This window comes from Mesoplodon densirostris, chromosome 10 (genome assembly GCF_025265405.1).
Source record: "Mesoplodon densirostris isolate mMesDen1 chromosome 10, mMesDen1 primary haplotype, whole genome shotgun sequence".
NCBI classification, from domain to species: Eukaryota; Metazoa; Chordata; class Mammalia; order Artiodactyla; family Ziphiidae; genus Mesoplodon; species Mesoplodon densirostris.
The window spans coordinates 33,137,056-33,164,984 of NC_082670.1; the positions used below are offsets into that span (position 1 = coordinate 33,137,056).

The window sequence follows — 27,929 nt, forward strand, 5'->3', positions numbered from 1 at the left end:
ATTCCTGGCCCACATTTCTGAGGGCCCCTAGAACCCTTCAGCGCGCCCGCTGTGGCCAGCCACTTCCCCAGTGCTGGGCGCAAGAGTCGTTTCCGAAGTTCCGGATCGACGTGGTCACGCACCTCCTGAGAAGCTGGGAACGGGCCTGCCCCCCTCCCTTCCCCGGGGGACGAGGGGTGGAGGAGGGGGACCGGGAGGCGACCCGGGGGAGGGGGCGGGTCGTCTCCAAGGCTGGGCGTGGGCTGGGCGAGGTCTCGGGCCCACCGGGCCCCGCCAACAATGGCCAGTTGTGGAAGGAGGCGGCAGGAATGCGGCCGGGGGAGTCGGGCGGCGGGCCGGCGGGGCGGGGCCGGGTCGCAGCCTCAGCCTCTTACCTGTTCAGGTAGCTCGCATTTCCCGGCGAGCGGCGGCGCCCGCAGCACCTGTCTCCCGTTGCGCGGGCGGGGAGGACGGCGCGGGGCATGGCCTGGTAGAGGCCCCTGGGGAGACGGTGAGGAGTCCAGTCCGGAGCAGGGCAGGAGGCGGAGGGACGGTCCTCCCCGGCGCCTGCTCGGCCGGCGGCAGCATGAAAAAGAACTCAACGGTGCAGGGCACCTTCAGCAAACTCTTCGGCAAGAAGCACGCCAACCCTCCCGCCACCTCCCTCTATGCCACCAACCCGCCCTGGATTTTCACCCAGGAGGCCCCGGAGGAGGGGACCCGGGACTTCGGTGAGTGTGCCCGGGAGCCGGAGGGAGCAGGGCTGCCGGGCGGCCCCCCCACCCCGGGGGCGACCTCCCTCCCGGGACTCCGAGCGATCCGCGGCCTCCAGGGCGGGAGACGCGGCAGCGCAGAGGGGAAGGAACGCGTTTGAACCTGTGTGCTGGCCGGCTGGAGCCTCCGGCGAGAGAGGTGTCTCTGGGAAAGGGAAGGAGGGGCCCCACTCCACAGCGAGGTCGGAGACCTTTGCGGGGGTCCCCGCATCTGATCTTAGTCCCTCTTTCGAGGTGTTTATTTTCCCTCCTCTGTGGAAGTTTTATTTGCGTTATTGTTGCCAGAAAGGCTTCCCGCGGTTTGCAGTGCGCTCCCTCACCCTTCCCCCAGCAGTACTGTTGAGTACAAAGTGTTCCCCTGGATCTGAGGACTTGCGGGTGGTCCTTTCAACCCCCCACTCTTTCCGCTTCCTCCGTCCCCCCACCCCCAGTTCCCAGCCCCGCTTCTCCTGGCCCGGGGTCACAGGCAGAGAGGGAGCTGCTATCTGCATGCCCACACACGTGGCTCTGCCCTGGGGGGAACCAGGAAAAATCCACAGGAGCCACTGCTAGCAGGATGCCAGCCTGTGCCAGACACTAAGTCACTTACCGGGGTCACAGGCTCTTGCCAGGTCAACCTGGGGCCCAGTTGCCTATGAGCTCAGAGGGAGAAGCCCCAGACCCGACAGGGGAGGCTGAGGAAGCCCCTCCTGACTGCCAGCCGCCCCTGGCCCCTGAGTCAGGGTGGTGTGTCTGCAGGCATCTGAAAACACCATGCCCACCCTGCCTTTGGGTTCTTCCTGTGGGTCACCTTATCACTGCATCTTTCTGAAGTTTGTACCCTATATAACTGAGGGGGAATCCAGCGGGTGGGGACAGGAATTCACTTCTTGTGTCTGATCTGAGCTTCTGGGCCCAAGGAGGGTCACCCATCACTGCTTTACCTCACCTGCTTTCATTGTCACCCCATTACCTTCACTGACCTTTATGGCCACTGTGTGGGGACCCACAGAGGATGTTACAGCCTCAACCCCTGCTATTGGATTCACTTCGGCACCCAAGTTGTCACAGTTGGGACACAAGGCACCCTGACAGGAGCAGGGCAAACAAGACATTACCTCTCTCTGGCCCAAGGATCTCAGACCAGCTGGTGAACAGAGCTGACCGAATGCTGTTTAGCCCTTTCTGAGTCTTTGCTATAAAAGAGTAAGTGCAAAAGGAACAGAGAGACATGACCTCTGATTGGAACTAGCATGTGAGCTGAGAGGGAAGGGCACCCAGCATTTCGAGAGCAAACAGCAGGAGCAAAGCCTACGAGGGCCAGGGTGGCTTGGAGTCAGGGTTTAGGAACTTAACAAACACACATGTCCTGCCAAGTACAACTGTGTGAGGCCTAAACGCCTCTCCTCGCCTGCGTCCCAAACATTTATTGACCCCTTCTTAGGTGCAAGGTACCGTTCTAAAGTCCTTGTGTTGTTGACTTGTTGAATCCTAGCCTATGATCCCGTTTGACAGATGAGGCCACCGAGGCACAGCGAGGTTAAGTAACATGCCCAAGATCATACAGCTTTAAATGATGGAGCCAGGGTTTTCTCAAGTGTACAGTTCACTGATTTTTTTTTTTTTTTTTTTTTTTTTGGTACGCGGGCCTCTCACTGTTGTGGCCTCTCCCGCTGCGGAGCACAGGCTCCGGACACGCAGGCTCAGCGGCCATGGCTCACGGGCCCAGCCGCTCCGCGGCATGTGGGATCTTCCCAAACCGGGTCATGAACCTGTGTCCCCTGCATCGGCAGGCGGACTCTCAACCACTGCGCCACCAGGGAAGCCCCACTGATTTTTTTAGTAGACTTATCAAGTTGTGTAACCGTCAGTGCAATTCAGTTTTGGGACATTTCCATTACCCCTCAGTTTCCCTCGTGAGGCACAGCCAATATTTGAACCCAGGCAGTGGGGCTCCAGAGACCACACTCTTAGCCGGCTTGCAGAGTGGACTTTGTGGAAGGTAATCAAGGGTGAATTTGACTGGAGGGGCATCTGCTTGAGAACACCTCCCCCCTCCCCCCAACTCCTTCCCCAAGGGGAATGCCTTACACACTTATGTACATTTTTGCTTTACATACTTCTCTACATTTTTGCCTGCACTGAACAGACTGCAGGTGGGGTTCAGTCCCTCCACTAGAGAAATGCAGGCATGGTGCCCTGTCACCTCTAGCCAACTTCTGCCTCCACCAGCAGAGCTGGAGCCCAGGGAGGCACCTCCTCCCGTTCTCCAGGGCAGGGCTGAGTCTCCATCTGACTCAGCCTGGTTGCACCACATGGAGGGGTGGGAAGCAATGTGCACCCAGCAGGATGGCTCTCCAGTGTTTCTGGGGTGTTCCTCAGGGTGCCAGTGGGTGTAGCAGAGGTCTTCCTGCTGAACAGGACATGTGCTCGGAGTTGGGGAGGGGAAGGACCAGTGTTGGGGATTCTGGGTTGTGATGAAGATCCCAGACCTGTTTTGGAGTCCACCCCTGTCAATAAGTGGGGGCCTAGCCACTCCCTGGGCCAGTCTTTTTCTTCTCTTAAATGGGGCTGGTGTCCAGACTGCTTACAGAATGACTGCTTGAGGTTGGTATATGGCAGTGCTTTGAAGAGCATTAAAAGGAAAAACACTAAAACAAGGACTGGCAAATTATGGCCCATGGCCTGTTTTTGTAAATAAAGTTTTATTAGAACACAGCCAGCCATGCCCATCATTTGCATATCATCTGTGGTTGCTTTCATGCTACTAAGGGCAGAGTTGAGTCACAGCAGCAGAGACAGTATGGCTCACAAAGCCAAAAATATTTACTAGCTGGCCCTTTACAGAACAAATCTGTCAACTCCTGCATGATTTATTATTATCAGGGCATTTCCAACTCTGAGCACTTCCTGCTTCAGTTCTTGTAGCTGAGGCATGTAGAGGCCATGATAAGATCTCAGAGGGGTTGGGATTAGAGTTTCATAGGGTCCCTGAGTCTGTGACATTCTCTGAGATGCTGGTGGTATCCAGCCCTTGGAGAATAGCCGGTAGGATGGAGGGGGAAGAATCAGTATGGGAGTGTGTAAGGGAATTAAGGAGTAAGCACTTGCTTTGTGGCTACAGTCATGTAAAAATCTGTTTGCACAAGGGTAGGCTGGGTGCAGCAGGTAAAATGCAAACAGTCATGTGAAGGTGGTGACAGGTAAATTTTTCTTTACAGGATTTCCCTAACATTTATCCAGTAACTGTTAGAAGGCCTTCACTTAATGCCATTGCAATCCTAATTAAGCCTCCTGCGAGCCCACACAAGGGTCTTAAAAGGCTGCACAATTGCTTTTAAAGTACTTGAGAAAGCAAAGATGTGGATCTTTACAAATCTCAGGATAAGGGACTTGCTGCAGCCTGAGACAAGGCTGCCAGTCACTCAGGACTCCTCCCTTGCCTCTTGGATTAGTTGAGCCAAGCTTCTTTATCTACCACCACCCCACCCCACCAATAGGATGCCCTGATTGCTGGGGGCCCTTCCTTCTTTTCCTCCAAAATGTAAATCACCTTCCTCCCAACCACCTAGAACACTTATTTAAAATGCAGATTCCAGGGGGCCCACCTGGGGTACATGAAGTCAGAATCACTGGACTAGGACCCAGATTCTGGACTTTTCACCAGCTCCTGGGTGATTCTTTTATTCGGAATATTTGAGAATCCTGGGGTATCCTTCCCCAGATGGAGCTGGGCCATTCTCATTCCCCTGAGGACTTTTTGCAGTTCTAAATAAATGTATAGGGACTATCCCAGCTCCTTATCGAGGAGAGCCCCAGTACTCCCTAAGGTGGCTACTGGTTCTGGTATTCCTGCTCCTGAGGTCCCCTGACCTGGTGTCTCAGGCCAGGCTAACAGGTAGAAAGCCATGAACCCCAGGGACTGAGCACATATTTCTGGCCAGGGACAGGCTGACACCAGCCTACCGAAAGGAAAGCTGACCTGTGCATGGCAGGGGTGTGAAGGAGATTTTTGTTTACTCCTGTCCCCTGGAGGTGTGCTGTGGTTTGCTTGCAGCTCAAAACACACACACACACACACACACACACACTCTCTCTCTCTCTCTCTCTCTCTCTCTCTCTCTCTCTCTACTGCCCCATTATATAAGCTCCTCTTGTTCCTGTAGTTCAGCTCAGAAAGCCAGGCCCTCCCTTGACCACTGCAGACTGGCTACAGGGTGCCCTTTCTCTTCCAGCCAATAAATTAATAACAATAATATCATCATTATTATTATCAGTTATTTATTGAAACAGGCACTATACTAAAAACTATGTTTTCTCAATTGAGGAAACACTCAGAGGCTCAGATAGGTTGAATGACTCAAAGGCATTTCAGCTCAAGGCAGCTCAAAAATTAAAGTGCATCCAATCACCCGGGACCTTGTTAAGATCAGATTCAGATGCACTTTGAGAAGTTCCCAGGTGAAGTCTGGCAGGTCTACAGGCCATACTTTGGGTAGCGTGTCCTAGCCTAGGGCCTATTTGCTGCACTCCTGCCCCACTCCAGTCCCCAACCCCAAGGCTCCTCCCATTGTGCCCGCCCCCCCCCCCACCGCACTCTGTGGCTCCAGCCCAACCCAGTGCCATCTTTGGAGTTCCCTCTGCGCTTGGACAAAGGCCTCTCTCCTGCGCACCAGGTCAGACCTGCTGGGGCTTGCTGGGACAGACCAGCCTTTTCAGGTTCCTGTCATGTGGCCCTGTTAATTAGCAAGGAAGGGCCTCATCAGCCATTTGTGGGTTACATTCACCTGGGGCCCCCTGCTGCATCCCTGAAAGGCTGGGCTCCCCCTAGTGGCCAAGGATCAGATGACCCACTTCAGTGGAGTAGAGGTGAGGGTCTGCTTTGGGGTCTGGGTTACGCTGGTCAAGGTAGCAAACTCTCCCAAGCTAGAACACCACCGCTTTTAAGCAACTGGAATTCGATGAGATGTGTGGCCAGTGCTCCTGGGGCCATTTGGGGGCTCCTGGCAATTTGGGACCCCACACCATTACCCCAGCCTTCCTCTCACCTCTGCTAGCTTTTTTGTCTCCCTTGATTTTGGGAGGCTTCTCCCCAAATGATCCCCATTTGACGGGTGGGGAAACCCAGCCTGAGTCCTCAGGTGCTACATGGAGGAGCTGGGGTGTGACCCCAGATCTGATGCCGAGATGCATTTGTCTCCTCTAGACCTCACCAACTTTCCAGTCTCACTCTGGAAGAACAGGAGACCAAGGAAAGAGATGCTGAATCCCTATGTGATTTCCTTGCTGTCCTGGCTGTGACCAGAGGGAATTGGATTCTAGAGTCAGGTTGCCTGGGCTTGAATCCTGGCCCCTTTTACTCACCAGCTGTGGGAACTTCGGCAGGGGACTTAACCTCTCTGAGCCTCAGTTTCCTCATCTGCCAAATGAGGATAATAAGAGTACCTCCCGCACAGGTTTTTTTTTAAACAATTTTATGTATTTATGTATATATTTATTGGCTGCATTAGGTCTTCATTGAGATGCACGGGCTTCTCATTGTGGTGGCTTGTTGCGCAGCATGGGCTCTAGAGCATGTGGGCTTCAGTAGATGCGGTGCATGGGCTCAGTAGTTGTGGCTCGTGGGCTCTAGAGCGCAGGCTCAGTAGTTGTGGCTCATGGGCTTTGTTGCTCCGCGGCATGTGGGATCTTCCCGGACGACGGCTCGAACCCGTGTCCCCTGCATTGGCAGGCAGATTCTTAACCACTGCGCCACCAGGGAAGCCCCGCACAGCTTTGTGAAGGGGGATGTAAAGAGCACTTAAAATGGTGCCCAGCTCGTAATATGGTGTATCAGGTGTCAGACAGTTACATTTTTATCATTCATTTCCTCTCTAGTTTGGACCTGTCTAGGATCTGGGGAAAGAGCTAAATAACTGTCCCAGAGCTCAGCCTCCATGGAGATCCATGGGCAGCTTTCGGGCTGGGGGAAGAAGAGCATTTTATCAGGCTTTCAACCCTGACCTTTGTAAGTAAACGAATGCCAAAGACCCAATGAGAGGTTCCTCCTTTTGGGGAGAAGGAGAAAGGAAGGGCTGGAAGTGAGGCAGCCGCTTGTGCCCAGCCCTCAGCTCCCCTAAAGCTGGCTGTTCCCCCCTCCACTTAACACACACACACACACACACACACACACACGCGCGCCCTGCCCCAGACTGAGAGAACCAGGTCAGCCTGTTCGGGGAGAGGCAGCAAGCCACGCACCATGTGTAAGGCACCCCATTATTTGTGCCTGAAGCCCAGCCCTGCAAGTTGGGGACCCCGTTTGAGCCCTGGCACCACCACCACTGCTCTGAGACCTTGGACCAGCCCCATCCGTTCTGGGCCTCAGTCTCCCCATCGGCAAAGAGGGCAGCCCCAAGGGTCCAGACTCAGAGCTCTCCCTGACAAGAGGGCAAAGGGCCACCCCCCTCCCAGTGGCTTCCCCACCGTGGGTAGAGTTGTCCAGCCTCCTGTCTGTCTCTGGCTTCACCTCCTCACTGTCCATTCCTTCTTCAAGAGGCCCTCCTTTAATCTCTTCAGTTGAGAAGGGGGCTGCTTCCCAGGAAGGCCCATTCTAGTATCCCTGACACTGATCCTAGCAGCATTCATTTACTTCCACAGGAAAATCCCCAAGGTTGGACTCTATTGTCTTTCTGTTTAGTTTTGGACCTTGACTGACCTTGAACTCTTGGGGGCCCCCGCTTATGGTAGTAGCCACATGTGCCTCACCTGCTGGTGTGCCTTGACCCACTGGGAACTGAGCCCAGGTATGAGGGGCCCAGGGAAAGTCTGTCAGGTTCTAGACACACCTCTTTTTTTTTTTTTTTCCTTGAAATAACATACGTTTATTACCTTAGAGTTCTGTAGGTCAGAAGTCTGACACTGATCTCACTGGGCTAAAATGAAAGTGTCAGCATCACTGTGTTCTTTTCTGGAGGTTCTATGGAAGAATGTTTCCTCGCCTTTTCCAGCTTCTAGAGGCTGCCTGCGCTCCCTGGCTCGTGGCCCCTTCCATCTTCAAAGACAGCAGTGGCCAGCCGAGTCTTCCTCACATCACACCGCTTTGACTCTGCTTCTCTCATCACATTTCCTTCCCCGACTCCCAGCCACACCTCTTAGAATGGGGGAATCAAATTGCATTTCCAAGAGGTGCCCCCTTGGGAGGGAGCCAGCCAGGCCTTCCACTTCTGTCTCTACCACGGCTGCTTGCCTTCCACAGGTATTCCAGAGAACAATCGTATTCTTAGAAAGGGCTCCCCTGCTCAAAACAACCACAAACCAGCGGAGACGACAGTGGCTCAGAATCAGGGCTGAGTCACGGAATCTGTGAGGTGTGTAGAGTGGGTGCATGTGGGGGTCAGATGGCCCCGGCTCAGATCTGGCTCTGCCCTAACCTGTGTGGGCCTTGGGCAAGCTGCTTCACCTCCCACCCCTCCCCAGCACTGCTTCTTGGCTACAGCCAAGCCTCCCATACCCTCCAATAGCACCCCTGCCCCTCACACCCCTATCCTCCCATCCACATCCTATAAATCGTGAGATCAGGATTCCCCACTTTGGGAGCAGTGTGTACAGTATAGTGGTTCAGAGGCCAGCCCTGGAGCAGAGACCCCGGCTTCACCGCTTACTCTGAGGCTTTGGGCAACTTATTAGATCTCTCTCTGTGCCTCAGTTTTCTCATCTGTAAAATGGGGATGGTGATCATACCGATTGCAAGGGGCTGTTTGGAGAATTAGATGAATTAATAATGTATAAGATGCTTAGAAGGGTGCCTGGCCCATTACAAGTGTTCGATAAATTCTACCTAGTCTTATATTATTACTGCTATTATAGTGATCAACCTGCCAGATTGCTTGCTTCTAAAACTCCTAGGCACACAATAAGAGTAACTATTCATATTGTGGTAACTCAGCTGCAGAAAGGATGCTCCCTAGACCCCAACACTGGTGCAGAGATTAAATAAAATAATGAGAGAGAAGGTCGGCTTAGAAGCATGCCTGTGTTAGTCCCCACCCCACCCCCAGTATAACGTCTTGGTGATCAAAACAGCACTGTCTAGAGAATGTCCCAGGAAATCCTGGTGTCAACACACAGATGCTTAGAAGCCAGTGAGAATTGGGTGGGTTTTAGTGGTAGCTGTTGGGGGTGTCCAGTTATTTCTACTTTTCTTGTTTCTAATTGTGCCAAATCTGCACTCTTACAACCCCCCTCTCCCTCCCCACCCACCCTCTGGCATCTTGGTCTCCAACCTTAGGCATGGAGCCTGGCAGCCACCACTGGGGAACCGTGTTTGCCCAGAGTGTACGGGACGGGACGGGGCAGCGCTGGGAACTAGAATTTCCGGGGACATGGGGAAAACTCACCATTTTGGCCCCTTTGAGAGGTGGAGAATCTGGAATGTGCCAGCCGACTCTCTGCCAGGTAGGGCAGCACATAAAGGACTCTGTGTCCCATTTCTGGGGTGCTCCCCGGAGCCTCCATGTCACAGTCAAGGCCCTCTATGTGGGAATCTTTAAACTCTTGCACTTTTCTCCTAAAGTCATGTGCAAGAGGCAAAGTAACCACCATTCATCCATTGTTCCAGTTAGTAGGATTCTGGTTAGTTGGAATTTTGACCTTTCTCTTTCCCCTCTGGCTATAGAGGAAGAGGAAGTCCCTCGGCCCTGGTAAATGGAGAAAGCCCTCCTTGCCCATGGCCCATGTAGTAGGAGGTCCACAGTGACCCCTGCCTCTCAGAGGTGACAGTGTGTGAAATCTCATCAATGTGTGTTAAGAATCATGAGGGAGATTGGTTGAGAAAATGTTCTACAATAGTTCCCACTACTGTAGAAACAGCCCAGAGCACAGGTCCGGCAACTAGAGGAAGAGAAAGGTCCTGTATTGTCTTCCTACAGAGGATGGGACCACATTTGCTGGCACTGTCATTGTTCCCGTTGTACAGATGGGAAAACTGAGGCCCAGAGAGGTTAAGCCACATGGCGAGTCAGTGGCAGAGCTGGGATTTGTACTAAGTCAGGTGGACCCTACCATCCTATTTCTGCTCTGTCCTCAAGGGCGCATCAGATGGAGCCATGCCCCCAACCATTGATGGTTTGGGAGCTAAAGAAATCTTGGGTTAGAGGAGTCCAGAAGGTGGATGCTGGGCCACTGGGCGGCCTAATCTGCTCTGCTTGTTCCAGATTAGAAATTCAAACACTCAAGCGAAAAGCCAGCTTGTTTTCCTCCCTCTCTCAGAGATAAGCTTTAGCTGGGGCCTTGCTCAAGTTCTCAGGGCCCCAGAAGGAGGGGCTTGTGGGAGTGAAGGCTCAGGACCTGTATGGGGTGGATGAGGAGAGAGAGGACTGCTGGTGGCTGAAAGCCTCAGGAGACCCCAAGAAACCGCCCCTGGAGTCCCTCCCAATCCTGCTTCACTTGGTCCCAAAAGCACACGCCCCACCCGTAGGATCTTGTTATATAAGAGGTGCTGGGCTGGGTCCAGCAGGGGCCACTGCGGGGCCTGATTAAACTCAGTTTTCCTGATTAAACTCCATTGGCCCCTGTGCCTTTGATCTCCAGCTCATGGTCTCCCCTCACTTGTCTCCTCTAGATGGGATCTATTATGGAGACAACCGATTTGACACAGTGAGTGAGTCAGGAACTGCCACGCTGAAAGCTCGGCCAAGAGTCCGGCCCCTGCTGACCTTTCTTCCACTGGTGAGTACTGTTCTGCCCTGAGGTCTGTGGGTCTGCTCTGGATGGGCCACCTTGGCTGTCATAGAGGAGGGAGCCCCACCTGCCCTGGCACGAGTGGTCATCAGCCTCACTCTCTGTCCATTCCCTTCCTTCCTGATGCCAACCCAGGGTGGCTACTGGGAGGAGGCATGGCTCATGGCAGGAAGGATGGGATTAGGGGTGTCAGCTCCTCCGAGTCGAAACCTAAGGAGAGGTTATGGGGAAGTTGCATGCAGAGGCAATGCAGCAGTGGGTACCTCCAGCTCAGCAGGATTCATATTCCACAATCACCAATGGCTGACTGCTCTGTGCTAGGCCCTGCATTGGATGCTGGGATTCAGAGATGATTGAGCCAGCATTGCTCAAGGAACTCCCTGCCCAGTGCAGGGGATGAATCAGTAAGCAGACTATTAGAACATAGGCAAGAGCAGGAGTAGCCAATCCAGCTACAGGGTGGTGATCAAGGAAAGCTTCCTGGAAGAGGTGGCACCTGAACTGTCTCGCAGGTCAAATAGCAGTGACCCTTGGGAGAAGGGCATTTGGGACCGATTTGTTTGTGGATCTGAAATTGCCAGAAACCAAAAACTCCCTTCTGGAGTCTGTGGTTGGGCTTTTGTTCTCTAAAGGGAAAGACACTCAAAACAACTGCTCTGTGACTGGGTTTTCAGGGACAGCCTAGACCAGCGCCATCCAGTAGAAGTATAATGTGAGCCTCATGTGTAATTTTATAATTTCTAGTAGCTACATGAAAAAGAAATAGGTAAAATTAGTCCAAAGATGATCATTTCAACATTTAATCAATGTAGAAAATACTACTGAGACAGTTTACATTCTTTCTTTCATACTAAGTCTTCAAAATCTGGTGTGCCACACTTAGAACACACATCTGACTTCTGACTAGCAACATTTCAAGGGCTCAATAGCCACTTGTGGCCAGTGGCTACCGTATGCGACAGCCCAGATTTAGAGCCTAAACTGTCAGCCTCCTAAACTCCAGGTTCCAGGTTGTGAGACCTGGGTCCCGGTTGAGACAATACAGTCACTGGGGTCACAGCATCCCATACCTCGACTGACAAGGCACCTAATCCTGGTCTGAGTTCTCAGGGGCCTGTTAGACCTCATGGCACCCCATGCCTCAGTCTGGGGCACCCACAAGTTCTGTCCAGCACTGCCTAGCACAACCATCTCCCTTGCACCACCACCGATTTTTTCTGGGTTGTCCAAGCTCACCAACCAGACCCCGAGATTCTTTGTGAGAGGGACTGAGTCTTACAGTCTCCTTGCCGCGACCCCAAGGCCTGTATGTGGAGGGCTGAGCACACAGACCTCTGGGAATACAACTTTAAGTAATTTATTTTCTGCTTACAAAAGCAATTCACGGACATCACAGACGAATAGAGAGAGTACACCACCACCAACAAAAAGCTATAAAGCAAATGAGTCCACCCCTAACTTTGTTTCCAGAGATGCATAAAACTGTTACAGGGTTATCGCACCCATATATGCAGATGAAATAATTTTGAGATTTTCTGTTGCTGGAGGTGAATTCGATTCTCTCCCTTCACCTACTCCCAGCACACATACTCAGAATTACAGTGGTGGGTGCCCAGAGCTGACACACCAGTGCCTGTTCTGGTTGTTAAAGTATTTAAATAAATGGCTGTTTCCTCTTGAGTGGCTCTTGCTGTCCTGGCTCCTCCCTGAGTTCTGCACCAACAAGTAAAGGGTTAATGCAGCACAGCTGAGTTTCTTCTGATGGGCCGGCATCCTGTATCCCTGCTCCCACCCACCCACCCACCCACTTTGGGCCCCTTCAGTGATCAGTGCAGGTCCCTGCCTTTCTGCTCTCCTCCTTTCTGGCTTGGGTCCTCTGGTTTGGATCTGGTCTGGGCCAAGCCGAGCATGACTGGGGGGCGCTGCACAGGGTTAGGGACTGCTGGCTGGTACTGGCTTGGGAGCAGTCCTTCCGGGCAAGCCTCAGACCCAGTCCCAGGAGATGGGGCTTCTCGCCACCAAACTCACGGCCCCTCACTGATGAGGGTGAGGAAATGAATGCACTGTGAACCCACAACTGAAAGGGGCCTTGTTGGGTCCACTCCAGCCACACTTTACATTGGCAGGAACTGAACCCAGAAAGGGAAGGTCATTCCATGCCGTCGGTGCCGGCTGGGTGGCTTGTGTGGTCCTAGCCAGTGGCAGGGCCATGAGATCGTGGCCGACACATGGGGGACACTTTCTGTGCGTCAGGCACCATCCCAAGTGCCTCGCATATGTTAACAGAGTCATTGGAACCACCCTCTTGGGAAGAAGCTGCTGTGAATCCCCATTTTACCGGTAGAGAAACTGAAGCACAGGACAGGGCACTAACTTGCTTAAGGACAGGCAGCTCATAAGTGGCAGAGCTGGGATTTGTAGCCAGGCTCCAGGGTCCGAGTTCTATTCAGGCCATCCTATCTTCCCCTCCACCCACGGCCTAGAAGCTTTTTTTCTTCCCTCCCTGCACCAGCCCGCAGCACCGCCTGCATCTCCCGTGTCTGCCTCTCTGAGCCCCTGCCTGGCAGCCAGGGCTTTCTGGGCACCAGGGCTTTTGCCTCTGTAGGGTCATAGATCCCTTTGAGAGCATGATGAGGCTATGAGCCGTGTACATGTAATTTTGCTTACAACTCCAGCAGAGGGATCTCAGGCCCCTGGAAGCCCACCTATGATGCATCTTAAGAGTAGGAACCCTGGGCATGGTGGCCCGTATCCCGGGGACATGTTTTACTCCTGACTCAGGTCGTAAGATACAAAGCAGCCCCAATATCCTTCATCACTGGCTCCTGGGTTGAGGGGAGTCCGACTCCTCTCCCTTAGGCTCTGGGCTGGGTCCTTTGCTTTCTTCTAGCAGGGGCAGGAGGCCGGGAGAATGAGAGGCAGGAGAACAGAACTGTGGGTTCACACACAGACACACATGCACACACCCTGGCCCCCAGCCCCACCGAGTTGGGGCAGGGGTGCGGAGCTGGGTCGAGGCCAAGCCCTGCCTGACACTGTCCTAACCAGCTGGGCCTTGCCCCTCCCTCTCCTCCCTTCCCATACTCAGGGGGCACCTCCCAGGCCAGGCCACCCTGGGGCAGGGGAGGCTCAAGGCGGCGATGCCCATGACAGGCCTATGCTCTTCCTTGAGCGCCGTCCGGGCCGGACTGTCTTCTGGGAGCACTGTCGCTGTCAGTACCTCTCAGGAGCCCGCAGAGGGACTGGTGCGAGAGGGGAGGGCAAGATGAGGCGGAGAAGGGCCACAGCAGGTGCTTCTGGCCCCTTCCTGGAGCTTCCTTGCCCTGTTTGAGGTAAAAGTGCAGAGAACGAAGAAATACTTTTCCAGGCAGCCAGCAGCCAAAGGCCAATTATGAAGAGGACCTTGGGATCCCTCAGTGACTGGGATGGGATCTGGATTGATCCTCAGGTAGCTGGCACCAGCGCCCGCTCTGCCACTGGGCTGCAGGGTGGCTGAGGGCCAGGCCTTCCTCTCCCAGGGCCTCTGGCTCCTCACCCACCAGCGGGGGTTATACTGGATGGTCCACTAGGGTCTCCTCAGCTGTGACTTTCTGTGTTAAAATAACTTGCTAATGGAGGGGCAGGAGGCGGGGTCAGCTCCCTGGAGCCCCCCAGAGACTCCAGGCCCTCTGAAAAGGACATGCTTCAGTCACCAGGGCCACCCCACTTCCTGCTCTGCAAGGTCCGAGGAACTGGATTAGAATCACAAACTTCAGAGCTGGGGTAGGGGCGGACCTTAGTGCTCATCAGGATGAGAAAACTGACGCCCAGGGAGGGGACGGTCCTGCCCAGGCCACACAGCTCAATGGAGGTGGAGATAGGACCCAAGCCCAGGTCTCCTCCTCTCAATCCAGTCCTGTCTACACCATGTGGGCCTGGGCTGAGTCATGGAAGGATCCTTTCTCCCCACTTCCTTCTACCTCCAAGGGGGAGCCCAGCCCAGAGCTCAAGCCAGAGCCTGTCCCTAGCTTTTGAGAGCTGAGCTGGTAGAACAACTGGTGGAAGGAAGGCCGTACTTTTCTCTGGGGCTGCCTCTTGCCCTGCCCTAGTCTGAACCCAGCCATCTCCAGGGCGATGCATACGAGGAATTAAAAATTAAATGCCAATGTGGCAAATATGGGGAAACTGGCTGGACAGGTCCCCTGAGCGGTCCCAGGCGGTGAGAGCTCCCTGGGTCACCCCACCCTCTGAGTCAGGCAGGCCTGGCGGTGCCTGGGGAGGTGTCAGCCTGGGTTCCGGGCAGGAAGCCTGACTGTTCTGGACCCTGCCCTCTGTGAAACGCAAAGATGCAGCCCGAGTCAGCCGGATTTCTCCTTCCCACTTTTCCACTCCATCCCCCACCGTGGGAGCTCATCTCTGAACTCAAGGCCCAGGCTCCCTTTGGGGTTGGGGTTTGAGCTCCTTAGGGTGAGCTGGGAAGGGCAGTCCTTATTGGCTTTCGAGTGATTTGCGTGGCTGACGTTAGCTGGGAGGGCTGTCGGGGGAAGCTCCATGCGTTCCTGGGGGGTGGGTGTCAGAAGCTTGCAGCCAGTGTACGGATGGAGCACCCTCTCCCCACCGTAGCCACCCGCGCCTCTGCCCACCTGGCTCCTCCTCCATGGTGGCGGTCTCAGCCTGAACCTCCAAAGCTCCACCCACACCCTTATCCACACATGGCCACCCCTTGGGCTCAGAGATGTGCACCTCCAGCTTGGGCTGCCCTCAGAAGGACTGACTGGGAAAGAAGCTCTAGAAATGGGCTCAGGGCCACTTAAATGGGGGATTCTAGGGACCTTGGTGCCTGGAGCAGGGTCAAGAACAGGGTGTTGTGGGCTCTTAGGGCATGTCCCTTTGATCCCATGGACTCCTTGCCCTAAAGGGAACCAGAGCAGGGCCCTCTGTAGCTCAGAGTCCAGGGCAGGACCCTGAAACGAGGGTCTAAGAGCAATTCTGGGATGGCAGGCTGGTCCAGAGGAAGACGGCCTTGTTGGTGGAATTCTCTGTTACCCAGGAAGGGGGTATGAGCTGTGGCAGAGGGTGGAGGGCAGGGCGGGGAAGTAATGGGGCTCTTTTTTTTAATGCTCACTGGTTCCCAGCTTCAGAGAAGCTGCTGTGTGGGGAACACACTCCGTACCCTCACGCTGCCCCACAAAGCCAGGAAACAACTAACCGGCTGGGCTTTACCCAGCTGGGGACGTGGGGTGCCTGGATGGGTTTCCTGTGGCTCTCACTCTGGGGGCCTGTCCCCCTGCTCCCCCAGCCTACAGCAGTGTCCCCAGCCGTGCCTGGCTCTGACTCTGACTCAGGGTCATCTCCCTCACCCCCTGCAGCTCCACACCTCACCCTGAGGTGCCCCAGCCAGGCTACTGGAGGAATCTGGTGAGGAAGTTTGCATTCCACAATGTGTCACTAAGGCACAGAGCTGGCCTGTGTCCAAGGTCAACCGTGTGTGGCCCATTGGCCAAGCCCCTGGTGACCCACCCTTGGGGGTTGCCTGGGTTCTGAGGAATCCCAGGCATGAGGATGTGTGTGTCCCAGGCCTAGGGAGGCCAAGGGGGCAGGGCTGGGCCCATCGGTGGGGTAAGGCTGTCCCCTGAGCCCTTGGTGGTGCAGCAGGGGGCTAGCAATGGGCTCTGACACCCTGTAACATTAAGGGGGAGACAACCTCATCCTGAATAGTGAATGCTTTCCTCCCTTCCTCCTTTCTTCTTTCCTTCCTCCTTCTCTTCAACTCTGAAATGTCTGTGGTTGAAAGGGTAGTAGGAGATTCCCGGCTACCTGACCCTGACTACGGGGAAGCACCCATGTATCTCTTCAGGTCCAGCCGGGCAGACACATCCCGGGAGCTGTGCCCAGGCAGAGTGTCCATGGACTCAGGCCACTGCTCACCTACTGAGCCTTGTTAGGGCCTGAGGGCCAGGAGCCCAGGGAAATGCCCTTCCTTGAGTGCTTCTCTGCAGGATCTCTTTAGGTGTGGGGTGTCACAACAAACCTAAGGGGGGTGGGATCAACCCCATCTTACAGATGAGAAAACTGAGCCTCAAAAGGTGAGAGAGGGGCACACTTCCTGAGCACTGGTCCGATTCTGTCTTTGAGATGATGGAGTTAAATTAAGATTGCCAATCTGGGGACTTCCCTGGATGTCCAGTGGTTAAAACTCTACATTTCCAGTGCAGGGGGCACAGGTTTGATCCCCAGTGTGGGAACTAAGATCCCACATGCCGCGCGGTCTGGTCAAAAAAAAAAAAAAAAAATTGCCAATCTGGTCTGCCTGCCTATAAAATCCATGGTCTTTCTTCTTGATTACAAGAATTAAAAAAAAAAAAAAAACTATGTACTGTGTGCTTTTTTAAATTATGAAGGAAACAGAAATTCATTGTTAAGAACTGAAAATAGAGACAAGTATAAGGAAGAAAATATATATAAATAGTCTTGGAATGGCACTTCCGCCCCCAGCCTCCCTGGAGCTAATCATTGCTGGGTGACTTTTCAATATATGAGGCTGTGAGGGATTTTAAAGGGCTGCTTGACTGAGCTGGGGAGCTGGCTTGCACCCCTCTGTGAGGTGTGTGAGGTGACCAGTGATCTTAGCTTCTGGGTGTTGTCCAGGTGTGTGGACGCAGAAGGCCTGAGGCCCAGTTCCATGGGGAATGCCCCATCTGGCAGGGCCAGGGCTGGGCTCTACCCCAGGCACTGAGCAAGGGCTGCTCTGTGGCAACAGTGCCGGGAGTGGCCGTGGCTTCAGTAGTTATGGTGTGCGGGCTCAGTAGTTGTGGCCTGCGGGCTCTAGAGCTCAGGCTCAGTAGTTGTGGCACACGGGCTTAGTTGCTCTGTGGCATGTGGGATCTTCCCGGACCAGGGCCCGAACCTGTGTCCCCTGCATTGGCAGGCGGATTCTTAACCACTGCGACACCAGGGAAGTCCCCAGAATTCTTTAAGAATAAGAAGATGGGTTGTTTGTTGCCCTCAAATGGCCAGAGAGTAATTCTGAGATTGCCCTTGGTAACCCAGGGTCTTGTGGATATTTCTGAAACACCTACCTTGAATCCCCCTTCTTATATATTAAACCATTAAGTCTAGAGAGTTGGCACCATCAGCCCATCAGCGAATAACAACTTGGCTTACTATGTGTCCTGCTTTGGGGGATTCGTGTAAAACATGTCCCTGGGCTCCAAGGAGCAACCACATCTTATTGGAGGAACTGGGGGAATATCTAGAGAACAAACAGAAGTCCTCCCTATGGGGCTTGGCTGTGGGTTGCTCTGAACAGGCAGGTCATTGTGGGCTGGTGCAGACAAGGGATGGCTTCTTAGGAATAACAACAAGAGCTAACATTTATTGGGCTTTCACTACATGCCAGGAGCTAAGTGCTTTTTGTGTATTGCATCACTTAATCCTCACAGCTTCCCTAGAATAGGTAAATTCTATTTTCATCACAATTTCATAGTCAGGGAAACTGAGAGTTTACGTCACTGGCACAGTCATACAGCTAGTAGCTGGCAGGGCTGGAATTCAAATCCAGGCAGTCTGGCTCCACAGCTTCCCCTTCCCTGCTGCCATCTTTCTAGAGGGGCTCAGCGAATCCTTGCAGGATGAGAGACTTAGACTTTAGGGAAGCAAAATACCCAGGGGTGGGAGCTCCTCAGACCTGGGTTTGACAGCACTGGTCATGTGACTATAGACAACTTACCAAACATTTCTGAGCCTCCGCGGTCTCTGACAAATGGGGAGAGCGTCTTCACAGAGTGGCGTGATGGTGATCGTATGCTTAGAGCTCAGAGTAATGGCTGGTATTGTTAGAAATGGAGGGTGGGAAGAGGAGCACAGCCTGACCAACACCCAGCATCAGGGATGAACATGAACCAGATGTGTGGGTTGGAAGGATCCTGGAGAGGGAGTTGGTCCAGCTAGAATGCAGGATGGCTGTAACAGGTGAGTGGAAATAAACATTGGCTGGAAAGGATGAGGCCAGGGTGTTGAGGACCTTGAAAGTGACCATAAAATGCTCCACAGCTCCTCCAAAGGACAGGTGTGTGGACGTTGTTGACATATGGAAATGTGTGTTTGGGGAAAAAAAAAAGAATCTAGGGCCTCCCTGGTGGCGCAGTGGTTGGGAGTCCGCCTGCCGATGCAGGGGACGCGGGTTCGTGCCCCGATCCCGGAGGATCCCGCGTGCCGCTGAGCGGCTGGGCCCGCGAGCCATGGCCGCGGAGCCTGTGTGTCCGGAGCCTGTGCTCCGCAACGGGAGAGGCCACAGCAGTGAGAGGCCCGCGTACAGCAAAAAAAAAAAAAAAAAAAAAAAGAATCTAAAATAGTATGTACAAACCGACAGCTGTGTAAACGCATTATGGTCTGCCAAGCTTAGAGATCAGAAGGGCATCTGCAGTGCTGTCCATACTCCAGTTCACCACTTTTTACTTAGGTACTTTTCTGTAAATACCTAATGAAAACTAAGCGTGAACAGGAGGCCAGGCTGAGGGGTTTGGCTTTTTATCTTGGGGCCACCCCTGGGGAGTCATGCAGAATTTTTTTGTCTGTTCTGTTCTAACTGAGATACAATTTATATACAGTTGATTCTCATTATTTGAGGATTCTGTATCTGCAAATTCGCCTACTTGCTAAAATTTGTTTGTAACCCCCCAAATCAGTACTCAAGGTGCTTTGGACCTATGCAGAGTAGTGAAAAATTTGAGTCACCTGATGCACACGGGCCCTGCTGAGGTCAAACAAGACACTTTGCTTTCTTGTTTCAGCCCTCATGCTGTAAATAAGCATCCTTTTCTATTTAGTGCCATATTTTTTCATATTTCTTTGCTTTTTTTGTTGATTTTGCTATTTAAAATGGTCCCCAAGCATAGGGCTGATGTGCCGTCTGACATCCCTACATGCGAGGAGGCTAGGTGAGGTGCCTTTTACGGAGAAAATACGTGCGTTAGGTAAGCTCCGAAGGTGTGAGCTATGGTGCTGTTGGCCATGAGTTCAGTGTCAGTGAGTCAACAATAGATATTAAATAAGGTCTCTTTAAACAGAAACACGCATAAAACAAAGTTATGTATTGATCAGCTGATGAAGGTGCCTTGACCAACATTTACAGGAACCTAACCCTGTATTTCCCTCGGGCATTTTGATCCAGTTTTTGCTAATTGAGTGTTCGCAGCAACTTCACACACCCTAACTACCGCGAATAACAAGACTTGACTATATCATAAAATTCACCCTTTTAAATGAGCCCTTTTATATTTTAGTATACTCACAAGGTTGTGCAACCATCACTGTGGATTTTCCAGCAGTAAAATGGCCTCACGGAGCAGCGATTTAAGAACCATCTGTCTTTCCCTGTCCGCTAACTGTTCTGCTCTCTTTCAGGATGCCCAGGAGAACCATGGACTGGCTGTGCCCACCCCCTCTGTCCCAGACAACTTTGCAGACAAACAAATGACAGGTAAGAGGACCCTAAGCTTGGGGCTTGTCCATCTTTCTTTTTTTCCTCCTTAAGCCCAAGCATCTGGTCCCCCCTCCCCAGCTGGTGAGAAAGCTGGAGTCCCCAGGCCTCTTGGCTGCTGGCTGTTGTGGGTGGGAGATGAGGAGAGCCACGGTTGGCTAAGGCCCAGTGGGGGAAGGATGGTGAGGGCCGAGGCCAGAGCAGGAACAAGTTCAGCGTGACTGGTAGAGAGAACCCCGGAGTCAGGCAGACCTGGCTTCGAGTCCCAGCTCCCCTGCATACTAGCTTCGCTCCCTGGGGCAAATCACTTAACCCCTTGCACCTCCGTATCTTCCAATGAGCCACGGGCAAGACAATTCCAGTCCTGGAAGAGTAAACTAAGTACTGGATGGGATGCAAGTCACTTCTTGTCATACCCTGCTCAAAACCCGCCAGTGACTTCCCTTGTCACCCAGTGGAAGGGTTCTTGCCAGGACCGCCAGAATCTGGCCCTACGTGGTCTCATCTCTTGCTGGCTTTCCCGTCTCATGCTGCTCCGCCATCCCGGTGTCCTTGCTGCTCCTTCGATATCCAGGCACATTTCCACCCTCAGGTCTTTGCGCTGCAGTTCCCACTGCCCTGACAGCTCTCGCCTCCCTCTTTCCCTCTTTGCTCCAGTGTCACCTTCTCAGCCAGGTCTTCCCTGACCACCCTGTTCACATTGCACCCCTCCCACCCCTCCTGGGTTTCCCCCATATTACTCATCACCTAATGTGGTAGTAATTTACTAATATATTATGTTTATTGCCTGTCTCATTGTCCCATTAAAACACAAGCTCCACGAGAGCCAGTATTTTGACTATTTTTTGGTTTGTCTTTTACTGCTGTGTCCTAGCTCCTAACACTTGTGTGCTCAATGGGTGTTGGTTTTCCCCCTCCCTACTCTCGGTCTGGCTTCTGTTTTGAAGTCAGACAGCTGGGAGGAGCCCTTCAGAGCTGCACATTCCCAGGTTTGTTTCTCTCTGCCCTAGAAATTGAGAGGAGGAGAGGTGAAGGACAGGTGCCCCTCAGAGAGAAGTAATCAGGGCATCCTGGTGGCCTGCAGACAATAGGGAGGGGGCAGGGACTGGGGCCAAGAAGAGAGGGATGTGAGCCGCTGGGGCCAGGGGGGCTCAGCATCTCTGGTGCCTCGGTCTTCCAGGTCACCTCGTTTCCAGAGACCCCCATCCATCCTGCAGTCCAGAATCTGTTCCAGAAGTTCTCTATGAGGTGGAAAGCTGGGTTCTTGGTAGATTCAGGATCTTTAGAAAGCAGGAGGTGCTCATGCAAATTTCTCCCTCCCAAACTTTCACCCAGACTTCCTTCCTTACTGAGGTCTCCAGGCCCCTGCCCCCATCCATGACTTCCTATCTCTGCCACCTTCTCTGTCTTATGGCTGAATGAAAAGGTAAGCACAGGTGGTAGTCGCCAAAGCAGTTACCGTTCGTTAAGCACCTACTATGGGCCTAGCACCTGATAAGCTCTTGCCCTGCATTTACATGAATTCTCTTGCTTAATCCTCACAACAGCTTTATGAGGTAAGTGCTGACATCGTTCCCATTTTTCAGATGATGAAACTGAGGCTCAGCAAGGTTAATGAGTGTGTCTCAGGTTACACATTTAGTAAGTGGAAGAGCCGGGATTTGAACCCTGGCCTTTCTGGCTTTGTACCAGCCAAGGCACCTGTAAGAAACACTTGGTGCACTTGAAGGGCCTAACTGAAGAGAGTTTAGTAAAGGGATTATATACAGGATTGTGAGTGGAGCAGAGAAGGGTGAGCCTCGGGAGCCTATGGAGATTTAGCACAGGCTCCAGAGGCTGTGCCAGGGACAGGCAGGGGCCTGTCCCTAGAAAGAAGAGGGTCACTCCCAGGAGAGCTCAGGAGACTCGAGACATGGCTGCTCCTCACGTGGTGTTCAAAAGGAAAGGCACGACACCGGCCAGCTACTCTCTCAGGAGCCCACCCCGCCCTGCCCTGGGCACTCAGAGATGGGCAAGCCCGGCTGCCTTCTCGCCCTTCTCATCTCTGCCTCTCCCTCCTTCCAGGCACCAGCAAGCTCGTCAATGGCAACCTCCGATTATACAGCTCTGTGGGGGACCTAAGGCCCGGGCACTATGGCCAAGACTTGCTCATCCCTCCGCCACCGCCGGGCCCAGCCCCGGCACCACCCCCAGACACTCCACAGCCTCAGGAGGAGCCCTCACCACCACCTCCACCTTCCACAGCTCCCCCGCCTCCCCCGCTGCTGCTGGAACCCCCGTCCCCGCCCAGCATGGCTCCACCTCTGCCCCCAGTAATGGGGGCCCTATCCACCACACCCCGCCTTTCCTCCCCATCCACACCCACCCCTCCGGACTTCATTCCCCCTGCGCCTCCCCTACCCCTTTTGCCAACCCCGGCTCCCCCAGCTCCAGTGTCTCCTCATACACCGGGGACTGACCCCTTACCCGCTGCGGGTGTCACCAAGTGGAAATCAGAGGTAGCGCTGAGTGACAGGCAGCCAGAGGCCCCCAGAGGCAGCCCCCCCAGGAGCCCTGCTGAGCCCAAGGGGAGCCTCCTGGGACCGGAGACCCACCTCACCTTCCCCAGCTCGCTCAAGGTGCCTCCCCCAGCCCCAGTCAGGACTTCATCCATCTCCACTCAGGAAGCACAAGAGGCTCTTCCTGAGGAAGGAGAGGCCACCAAGAAGGCCCCCAGTCGACTCCCACTGCCTCCCAGCTTCCACATCCGCCCCGCGTCCCAGGTCTACCCCGACAGGGCCACTGAGCCAGACCATCGCGAGGAGCCCAGGGCTACGGCACCAGCCAGTCCGAGGCCGGGCCAGTTCCAGGCCTGGACAAGTGAACAAGCCGAGACTCCACCTCCAGCCCCTCCCCTGCCCACTCCTCCACCCCCACTCCCTCCCCCAGCACCCCCTCTGCCCCCAGCTTCCCCTCCTTTGCCACCTGCTGAGAAAGCAGCCCCTCCACTGGCTGGGGTTATGAAAAGACCCAAGTCCAGCTCTGCTGCTCCCAAACCCAAACTTGACCCCACCAGCCCGGAGGACACAGCCTCTTCAGAGTCCGTGGACTGGTGGGATCCCAGCCAGATGGCAAAGCTGCGGAATGAGCTGTCAGCCTATCTCTGTGGCTCAAGGAGAGAGGACCGGTTTGCCAGTCATAGACCAGGCCCAACTGCAGCCTCTCAGGGAAAGGAGAGCCAGAAGGGCCCCAGCCTGCCAGAGAAGGAGGCGCCCCCAAGCCTGCCAGAGAAGGAGGTGCCCCGAAGCCTGCCAGAGAGGGAGGCGCCTCCAAGTGTTCCTGAGGAGAGTCTTTGTAGCCAGCCAGAGAGGAAGGCTGCCACCAGCCTGACCCTCCCTCCTGTGGACTACATCCCCCAAGACTCACCAACTCCTAGCATCTGGCAGATCCGGAATAAGTTGGAGGCCCAGCTTTCCTCATCAGCAGAGAAGGAAGCCAAGCCCAGCAGAGGGTCTCTGCCTCCCAAACCTCAGCTAGAAGGGGTAAGAATCTTTGAAAACAGGGCTGATAACGGCAAATTCTCCAAGCCCGTGGCCAAGAATCTGCCACGTCTATCCACCACCCCTCTGCCAACCACACCACTCCAGTCCAAGGCCATGCCTGGACCAGCCATACCACCCAGGGACACACCTGAGCCAGCCACACCTGGACCAGCCATACCACCCAAGGCCACACCTGAGCCAGCCACACCTGGACCAGCCACACCACCCAGGGCCACACCTGAGCCAGCCACACCTGGACCAGCCACACCACCCAAGGCCACACCTGAGCCAGCCACACCTGGACCAGCCACACCACCCAAGGCCACACCTGAGCCACCCACACCTGGACCAGCCACACCACTCAAGGCCACACCTCTGCCCGCCACATCATCCCAACTGATAGCAGAGAAGAACCTAGTCCCAGCTGGGCAGTGGGAGAAGCCAGAACATCAAGAACTTGCAGTGCCCTCCAAGCCAGAGGCAGAAGGGCGCTCCTCAGAGACCAGTAAACCTACACAGGGAGCCCTCTCATCTCCAGCCCTCCCCCCAAAGATATCCCCTGGCCGAGAAGAGGTGCCATTTCTCTATAAGCCCCATCGCAGCCAGAACAGCCCCAGCAGAGATGTGGCCGTGGTGATGCCCACCCTGTCCAGAGGAGAGGCTGTAGGGTCATGGGAGCCTGTGGAGGTGAAGGAGCCCCAAAGGCTGCCAGCCAAACCCCCCGCCTCAGCCCAGCCTGCTGAGGAACTCCTCAGGCATCCAGTGACAGGGGAGGTGGTGGAGCAGGGCTCCCCGATGGCTCTTCTCCTTGCAGCCAGGCAGAGGGCACAGAAGGGGAGGTCCAGAGGGGCTGCCCTGGGCCAGTCCTCCCTGCCAGGGAGTCTCTGTGGCCACAGCCAGCCCGCGGCAGGCTCTGACAGCATCTTCTACAACGACGGCCAGCCCAGCTCCTTCACAGTAGTCCCCAAGGTACCCAAGGAGACTGAGAAGGACCCCCAGCTAACCTCACCAGGACAGCCCAAGGTACCCAGTCAGTGGAAGCCCCAGCCCCGCAGAGACTCAGAGGGCACGGAGCCCAGCCGGGGGTACAGCTGGACAAAGACGGGGCCCTCCGTGGCCTGGGAAAGACCAGCGCCCTCCAGCCTCCCCCAGGGCCGCCTGCTGCCCAAGTCCTCCTCTTCCCCTCCTTCTCCTTCCCACAAGAGGGAGGATGAGTTCAACTTTGAGATCATCCCACCGCCTCCAGAATTCAGCAATTACCCCGAGCCCCCGCCCCGCTCCCTGCAGTATCTGGGGCGCCGGGGCTCCCCTCCCCGGAACAACTTCTCAGACTTGGGGCAGCTCGCGGACGCGGGCCCCGCTCGCGGCTCCTCGCGCTTTTCCGCCAGTGCGGGCCCCGCCGGGGCCGCCAGGGGCCTGGGCCGTTTCTCGGGCGTGGGCCGTTCGCTTATCAAGAAGCGCCTGTACGTCTTCGGGGAGACCCCCCGCAGCCCCAGGCTGCCCCAGGGCGGCACCGGCCGCAGCCTGACTTCCCCTAGCTGCTTCGGGCCGCCGCCCAGAGGGCCCTTCGCAGCGCCCGGAGGCCCGGAGGTGCGGCGCGTCAGCTCGACGGGCCGCGCGCCCCCCGCCGGCCTGCACGCGCGGAATATGCCCCTGGAGGGCGCCCCCCGCGGAGAGGCCAAGTACAAAGCGCCCGGCGGCGGCGGCGGCGGCGGTGGCGGCGGCGGCAACTGTTGCAGCTACGGCGACTGCGGCTGCGCCCCGGCTACCCGCAGGTGAGTTGGGGGCCAGGGTGATGGCGGGAGCCTGGGCTGGGAAGCCAGGGGAGAGGGAGGCTCTCCCGTGGACCACGGGGAAGCTGGCCAGGCCACGGCCATCAGTCTGGGACATTTGGTTTTCTCCCCTCTGGCTCTCAGGGCAGAGAGAAGGGGGAGGGAGGCACACTTCACCTGGAAAGGGCGCCTTTGGCGCTTTCTTGATCTGCTTCCTTATCTCCTTTGTTTTCTCTTTCCCCCTCCTCCTGCTTTCCCCACCAGCTCCCTCTTCTCTCTCCTCTCTCCCACTCCCTGGAGCCTCAGCGTGGGGTGGGGGGAGACCTGAGTGGTCCTTGGGTGCTGGGATTTCCCATCACAGAGATGCGTCCAGAGCCAGCCTAGGAGGGACGGGTTCTGAGCAGAAGGGTATGAGGCATGTACTCTGGCATCAGGGCCTAGACAGGAGGGAAGCCCTGTGTCTGGTGAGTCAGTACTGGGGTCCCACTCTGGAGATAAGCCCTGAGCTTGTGGGGCAGCTCCATCGCACTGAGCCACGTCCTTCCTCTTGTGCCCTGGGGGAGATGGAAGCGGTGTTGGTTAACCAGATATTAACCTCATCTCTCTCCTGCTCCCCACCAGGTCTCCCCACAGCAACCCCCACTATGGAAGCTCCATCAACACATTCACCGTGAGGCCCGGGACCCACCATCCCATCTCCTATGCCTACTCGGGGGCCCATCGGAAGTCCCCATCCTGAGCCCAGGGTTTTCTCAGTTCCTCTCCAAGGGGTCGGATCCAGGCACTTGTTTTTGTGGGGGGGGGGGTGGGAGGGACGCAGCAGGTGTTAAGTAGCCTCACTCAGACACACAGGAGTCTGTTTCCCAAAGACAGACGGGGACAACGAGTGAAGCAGTGACCCCAGGAAGAGTAAGATTGAACTTCCGTTTCCCAAAGCACTGGTGTGGCTGTGGACTGTCTGCAGATGGGGGTGGGAGGGGGAAGGAGGGAGGAGAGGAGGGACCTTTAAGGAGCTGGAGCCTGAGTGTTCACTGTCTGGTACTATTTGCTTTAGCAAGGCTTATTGAAAGCAGTTTTCCAAGCAGGCCTACTGAGCAGGTTCTAAAAGCAAGGGCTGGAGCACTCGCTCAGATTGGGAGCCCATCGGGATGGCTGTTATTGCTGGTCAGGCCCTCATGAGGGGCTGAGGACCAGCCCTGACTGGATTGGGGGTGCAGGGTGCTACAGGTTGACCTCCTCAGCCTCCACCAGTCCACCAGTTGCCACTCCCAGAGGCGACACCTGGGGTTCCTAGCATAGAAGCCACATTGAGGTGTGAGCAGGAATATGCAAACACAACATGTAGAGAAGGTAGTGGAACAAAGTGCTTTGCATTGACCAAGGATGGGGATAGGGGTACTGATGGTTCATTTCTCCCTGGCCCTGAGCTACAGGAAGGCCTAGAGAGAGAAGACGTGGCAGGTTTGGGATGGAAGACAGAGGATTAAGGCTTGCTTTTCTATTCAGACCCAGGCAGCCACTATCTGGGGGATCGGGCCCAAGGAGCCAGAAAGCCTGGGGCTTGACACCAAAGGCCTTACATGGCCAGGTCCTGTATGGGATTTGGAGGGGCATCATGCCCAATCACCCCTCCCAACCCCAATACTACAGGTCTCCAATATTACTGAGGCCTTAGAATGTGTAACCAAGGTGCCAGAAGGCCTTGTAGAGTAGAAGGTGACAGAGATGGGAATAGAGGTCTGAGAGGAGTTTGCTGCAAGTATGGAACGTGTTTTGGAAAGTCAAGAGTGGCAGGACTGGGCCAGTTCAGAGCAGGGGAGCCCTATCAGTAGGGTGACCATTTGTACTTTGCTGGGAAGTCTGGGTTTATGCCTGTTTTCCAGTGAGTGAGAACCCCTTCCACTTTCAAAAAAGTCCCGGTTTAGATAATATATGGTCACCAACATATCAGGAAACAATATTCTTTGGTCAATCTTCTTCTGTCTTCAGGTCTTGGTGGGCCGAATTCCTGGGGCCAGGCCAAGGAAGGCTACCTGGGTAAGGAGGAAGGGCAGGGGGTGCCCACCTCAGAGGAGCAGGCTGGTAGGGGCAGCCAGGAAGCAGTTCCCTTTGGGGGCACGATGATGGACCTCTATGATTTGTGCTAACCAGCCAAGGTACTGGGGTGTGGGGATAGCGGATGACCACTTCAGGGAAAGAGAGTACAGGGGTGGGTGGGCACCCTGATGGGCCAGGATCTGGTTACCTGTGTCTCAGAAGCGAACCCCACCCCAGTGCCAGCACTGGCTATATATATATGTATGTATTTTCCCTGTACAATGTTTTATAAAAGATTCACTAATTTATCTGCTGTGTTAATGCTTGAGGGATGGGGTGTGGATTCCCAACTGTATCTTGCTCTGGGGTGGGCAGGGAAGGACTGATTCGCACTTGGCTTGGGAAATAAACAGGCCAGTTTGGATGGCCTCCAGCTCTGTGGCTATGGATTGGTAACTGGAAGCTACTGGGGTATGATCAGAGGTTGGGGGAGCTCAGCTGGGGAAGGCTGAGCGCAGGGTGGTGGCTGAACTGGAGCCATTATGCTGGACCCAACTCTCTCTCTGACCCTTAGGTTTTCTCATTCTCCAAGTCCTTCAAGGAGAAGGAGCAGAACTGAAGTCTGGTGATAACAAACTGTGCCCTTAAGCAAGTCTCTGACTCTCTGAACCTCAGTTTCTTCTTCTGT

At 54.9% G+C, this 27,929-nt stretch overlaps 1 protein-coding gene across 1 annotated transcript; it reads left to right on the forward strand.

Moving 5' to 3' along the window:
• Positions 1-27,646, forward strand: C10H6orf132 (chromosome 10 C6orf132 homolog). Its single transcript, XM_060110399.1, has 5 exons — positions 1-710; positions 10,333-10,439; positions 19,836-19,911; positions 21,976-25,207; positions 25,826-27,646. Exons 1-5 carry the CDS (start codon positions 566-568, stop codon positions 25,941-25,943), a joined length of 3,678 nt encoding a protein of 1,225 aa, XP_059966382.1. The 5' UTR covers positions 1-565; the 3' UTR covers positions 25,944-27,646.
• Positions 27,647-27,929: the final 283 nt, after the last annotated feature.